Raw genomic sequence first — 6,261 nt, 5'->3', positions numbered from 1 at the left:
GCGTCTTCATTAGACTCACTTTATCTAAACCATCTAGGATGATTTCTCTTACATGTAAAGTCCCTCCTCACTCCATACTTAAATGGTTTCTAATGGTATCATTGAACCACCAAGCTGCCAGACTACTTTTTGCCTAAAAAACATAGCCTAACTATATTTAAACAATTATTGCACAGGTGTCCTGTTCCTTGCACCAAAACTCATTCCACTCTCTTATATAGGCTTTATATATTTTTAATTTTTTAACATTTATTCATTTTGGAGAGTGAGAGAGACAGAGCATGAGTGGGGGAGGGGCAGATAGAAAGAGGGATACACATAATCTGAAGCAGGCTCCAGGATCTGAGCTGTCAGCACAGAGCCTGATGCAGGGCTCGAACTCATGGACTGCGTGATCATGACCTGAGCTGAAGTCAGATGCTTAACCGACTGAGCCAGCAAGGTGCCCCTATAGATTTCATATTAAATGCAACTTCCTCTGGGAATAAGTCCCTCTCAGTACTGTCATTTTTGCATTGCCTGTAAACCCCCATTGCATTCACTATCTCTCTCTCTCTTGCTATTTTCTACTTTTTAATTATCTTCAGAAGTTCTGTTCAGTTCAGAAGTACTGTTCTATGGTATTCTTCATTGATCATCAGAATTGTATTTCTATTTTGTTTTGTTTGATAAACATGAACTTTAATCTTATTTTTTTTATTTAAACTTTAATTGTTAACAGACAGTGCAATATGATTTCAGGAGTAGAATTCAGTGACTTATCACTTACATACAACACTCAGGGTTCATTACAAGTGCCCTCCTTAGTACCCATCACCCATCTAGCTCATCCCTCACCTCTTCCTTCCATAAACCCTCAGTTTGTTCTCTATCATTAAGAGTCCCTTGTTTGTTTCCCTCTCTCCTATCCCCCCCTTCCCATATATTCATCTGTTTTGTTTCTTAAATTCCACATATGAGTGAAATCATATGGTAATTGTCTTTTTCTGACTGACTTATTTCGCTTAGCATAACACATTCTAGCTCTATCCATGGGGAAAAAAAAGAATTGTAATTTTAGAAAAGCACTAGTTCAAAAGAATTATAAGCACTTATTAACATTGACTGAAAATACATAAATGAAACAATTATGAAATCCAAGTAAACATTTTAAAATTATTAAGACTTTATACCAGTTTTGCAAAGATAAGTCAATTTCTGTAAATATAATAATACTATTCATTAGAATAATAACCTTAATTAAAATTTTTCATATAATTTTTAAAGTAAATGCAGAAAAAAACATTTGGTACAACTCACCAGGAATTTGTGATTTCTTTTAAATCTCAGAAAATCAGAAATGAAATGGATATCCTTGTATCTATTAAGAATTATATACCAAAACCAATTTTAATAATATATTTAGTGAAAAAAACTGGAAAACGTTCCTTTTAAGACTACAAAAAAAAAAAGAAAAGAAAAAAAAAGACTTCCTGCCATTACTGATTCTACTAAAGACTCTTTGAATGGCCCAGGTCAATATAAGCTAGGAGAAAACACAGTTAATGAACAATTCAAAATTATGAAATATTTAACTGAATTTTACACTTTACTTGTTATTGCTGGTATATAAGGAATCTGCTTAATGTAGCACTGTTATATAAATATTTATTTATGCTTAATATGGGATTGTTACCTAACCAATTTACTGAACCTAACCTAATCATTATTTATTTGATTGATTCAATTATCCAACAAGTATTTATGCAGCCTATTGTAAGCAAATGACATTCTCTTTTAAGTTAGAATAGAAATGATGGCAAACTAATTTGAGGGGCGTTAAGGAGACATATCCATGGATATAATGACTAATTTGATATAGAAAGTGAGAGAGGAGAGGATTCACAATGTCTCTTTTGTTTCTGGTAGAGGCAGTCAAGCAGAAACATATTTTTTCTCGTTTTATTGTATTTTACAGGGACATAATATAATGATTTCTATAGTGAGAAAAAATACTTGGTGGAAAAGTAAGAAAAGGACTTCAGTAAGATGTGTAGGCTTCTGAGCTATAAATAGTCCTGAAAGTACTACACCTGTGGAGTAAGGATGTAATTCATAATTCCCACTACTTATGTCTTAGTAGATGTGGCAGCCTATTGCCTTCAGTGATATTATAGCCATTTTCCTTTTTACAAAGAGTGAGAGGAATCCCTATAGGAATTAACTAGAAGGTAACCTCCCAATTTTTAACTCAGGTTGGCTTTTAGCAAAATATATTTATGGAATGTGAAATACAAATTCAGCCCACCTTACTATATCCATATAAATCAACTTGATCAACAAAGTTGATTTGTTGAAGCAGATTTTTAAAAATCTTTCATTAAAATTTTTTATTTAAAAAATAAATACCACTATTGTGAAGAGAGCTGGCATCATGGTACCAAAGAAATAGTTGAAATAATTATGCATTCATTCAAAGAAGCTGTACACCACACAAAGGCAGTCTTTGACTTACAATGATTTGATTTACAATTGTTTGACATTACAATGGTGCAAAAATGATATGCATTCAGTAGAAATCATACTTTTAAGTTTTGATCTTTTGTCAGGATAGCAATATGTGGTGCAATACTCTCATGATGCTGGGCAGCAAGAACAAGCCAAGGTGCAGCTCCCAGTCAGCCATGTGATCACAAAGGTAAATAACTGATACACTTACAACCATTCTGTACCCATGCAACCATTCTGTTTTTAACATTCAGTGTATTATTCAATAAACTGCATGAGATAATTAATACTTTATTATAAAATGGGCTTTGTTCTAGATGATTTTTCCCAACTGTATGCTATTATAAGTATTCTGAGTTTGCTTAAGGTAGGTTAGGCTAAGCTATGATGTTTGATAAATTAGACGTATAAAGTATATTTTTTACTTAAAATATTTTAAATTTATGGTGGATTTATTATGGTATAATCCCACTGTAAATTGAGGAAAACTTGTGGTCTATTCCACATGTTGAAAATATTTAGGTGAAGGGAAGATTATATTGTCAAAGGATATTTTTTTCTGGCTCTATAGGCCAAATCCCAAATCAATAAGGTTGAATTAGTAGAAAGGCAAATTTCTAGCTTAATCTAATTTAAACAACAATATAATGAGTATATATTTCAAAATGTGGAGTATTACCTTGGGATAAAACACATTTTGTGGAAATATTGAAACAATTTTGAATGACCACTATTCAAAAGTACTTGACAGGGATTTGTATACTAGATAAATGAGGCCAGATGCCCTGTAAGATACCTATGAACTTGGATTTTGTACATTCTAAATAAACAATCTGAAACTAAAAGTAATCCCAATTATATTCAGAAATTCTTTTTTCACATTTTCAGGCTATAAAACATTACTTTATCTAACTCCATTTTCACAACAGCCTCTCAACTCTATAGGATGGGTATTTTCATACCCACTGAAAATAATAATGACAGTAAGAGAAACTACATGAGTTAACCACTGTCATGTAGCTAGTCAATGGTAGAGTGAAGACAGATGATCAGTAGCTAAACTTCTCATTTACCTAATCCTTGTAAGTAAGCTATAAAAATATAATAACATGATAAAATACATACGGACACAGGAGTTTGGCTACTCAGAAATAAAATAAACTTTACCATTTCTTCAGAATTAAAAGCATATCATGGTTTGCTTCCATTAAGCAATTCTCCAGTTTCCAACATCTCTTCAAATTCCTTTTTCTTTAATCTTTCCCTATCATCTTCCTCAGTGCCCCTTTCATGTCTTTATTACGTAATGTGTAGATGAAAGGATTTAGAGTTGGAGTGACAATTCCATAGAGCAAGGCCATTAACTCGTCCCGGTCCTGGGAGGTGGCTGCAGTGGGCTGCAGATAAGTGGCCATAGCAGTGCCATAGAAGAGAAACACCACCACCAGATGTGAAGAGCAAGTCCCAAGGGCCTTTTGGCGGCCTTCATGCGACTGGATCTTCCACATAGCCTGAACAATGCAGATGTAGGAAATAAGAATGAGAGAGGCACCAGCAGTAAAAATGCGCTAACCAGGAAGAGTTCCATCTGATTAAATGTGGTATCCACACAAGCAAGTTTGAGGAGAACTGGTACTTCACAGAAGATATGGTCTATAACATTCCTTCCACAAAGAGGAACCTGTGTGATGAGCACAGTCTGCACCAGTGAGCTAACCAAGCTGGCCAGCCAGGTTATGGCCACCATTTGCCAACTGAGGCGTGGATGCATGAGAACGGTGTAGTGCAAAGGCCAGCATACTGCCACATAGCGGTCAACAGCCATGACTGCAAGGAGAATGCATTCTGTGGAACCCATTGCCAAGGACACATACAGCTGACCAACACAGCCTCCATAGGTTATTGTCTTTTCTGGACACTGCAGGTTAAACAGCAGCTGGGGAACTGTGCTGGTGGTGTAGCAGAAGTCCATTAAAGACAAGTGAGTGAAGAAAAAATACATTGGGGTGTGGAGCCGGGGATCCAGATGAGCCAATATAATGATGGCGATATTGCCAAGCAGAGTCAACAAGTAGAAAAACAGGATGATAACAAAAAGGGTCATCTTTAACAGAGGTTGCTCAGAGAAGCCCAACAGGAAAAATCCATCAAAGGAGCTGACATTAGGAATAACCATTACTTTTCATTGCATTTAGACAGAATAGAAATCTATTATACTCTCATCATCTTTCCTAGGTTCCAACCTAAAAGACGCAAAGAGAGCACATCCCTCTCTGAACCATAAATGATCACTGAAAATTTAAACTCTTAACTCTCTCTTATGCTTACATTAATATCTTCTTCCTGCCTTCCTTAGAATTTTTTTTTCATTTGCTCATTTTATATATCTACACTATCTGGAAACTTGTCTTCTCCATTTCTTTACTTTGTCTTCAAATATGCACATATCTCCCCTAGTTTGAAAATTGAAAACAGAGATTTTCATTCTGAACCTAGCTAAGGACCTCAGATATGTTGCAGCTTACTTGGAGCTTTATCAGAAGTTTCCGTATGCCAGTTCCTATTGCCAAAGAAATTCTTTAAAAAGGGTCTTAGAATAGGCAGGAAAATAAAAATACATTTGGCCACTTTAAAATGGATTATGTTTGTATACACCATCCCTATTTTACTTTCTTAATATTTTTTAAACTTTGGTTTATACTTTCTGAAAAATTCAATCAAATTATAGAGTGTTCTATTATACTTTTTAATCTATATAATAACATTCATGTAATGGAAAAGGACAGAATTCTTTATTCATGTCAAATCCAAATATTGTTTTCAAGTTAGCACTTCCTCCATTACAGAGTGAAAAGATTGGCAGTTTTGGATCTATGTGCAAATAATTCATTCAGTCGATTCACACCAAAGAAACATATATCTGTCTGGTAAAATACTGAAAAACAATCTTATTAACTTCCCTTAAATCAAATTAATAACAGAAAACTTTATTCAATTATGTATTTGTTATTAAAAAAAAATCCATGAACAGTTGCTTTACTTTCCATAGAGCTTCTTATCTAAGATCTATGGACACATACACATGAAGAGAAAAAAGAGCAATTAATACTGACATTTTTTTACCTGAGGTGAAAAGGCAGACATCAGGAAAGACAAAATAAATCTACTCCTGAAAGGATTATACTCTCCTTTGTCTCTAAAATGAGAGTATAAAGAAGTAACAAAGAGGAATATGGAGTATGTTTATTTGGCCAAGGTCACTGGGGCAAAGAACCCTAAGGAAGCAATTAAGACTTGTGCTCACTAGTGTATAGTTAGTCAGGAATCACTTAGGGAAAAGGATGGCTATAGGGCAGATATTTCTGTCAGTCAAATCTTGCTACTTAGCAAGGAATTACGTGCAGTTTTCAGAATCCAAATAGGAGGAATAAATGGTATGAGGCATTACCTACATTTGGAATCTCTAACATTTTCCAAACCTCTGTTCAAAATGCATCTTCTACAGACACAGTTTTAACTGCTATAATAACCCCATCCCTCTAAATAAAATGAGAAATGTAAAATGTCTTACTGGAATGTCTGGTGTAGGTAACATCATTGAAATAGGCTTACAAAAGTATTTAAGTTCGGTATGAACTATTATGCAAGCTTAATCACAACACTCAGACTAACAAGCATAAATAATCCCAAACAACATGAGTATATAACTTTGGGGCAAAAACCAAGTTGGAAGATGATGAGAGTGTCACACATGATTCCCCTGTCTGTGAAAAA

General features: G+C 34.4%; 1 protein-coding gene across 1 annotated transcript; it reads right to left on the bottom strand.

Moving 5' to 3' along the window:
- Window positions 1-3,740: 3,740 nt before the first annotated feature.
- Window positions 3,741-4,663, bottom strand: LOC131491302 (olfactory receptor 2G3-like). The gene is given in 2 exon segments (XM_058694085.1): window positions 3,741-4,021; window positions 4,024-4,663. Coding segments are annotated over 2 exon segments (921 nt in total).
- Window positions 4,664-6,261: the final 1,598 nt, after the last annotated feature.

The sequence above is a fragment of the Neofelis nebulosa genome, chromosome 1 (genome assembly GCF_028018385.1).
Source record: "Neofelis nebulosa isolate mNeoNeb1 chromosome 1, mNeoNeb1.pri, whole genome shotgun sequence".
Classification (NCBI taxonomy): Eukaryota; Metazoa; Chordata; class Mammalia; order Carnivora; family Felidae; genus Neofelis; species Neofelis nebulosa.
The sequence above is the reverse complement of the archived record's forward strand: the minus strand, read 5'-3'. Positions and strand labels throughout refer to the sequence as shown.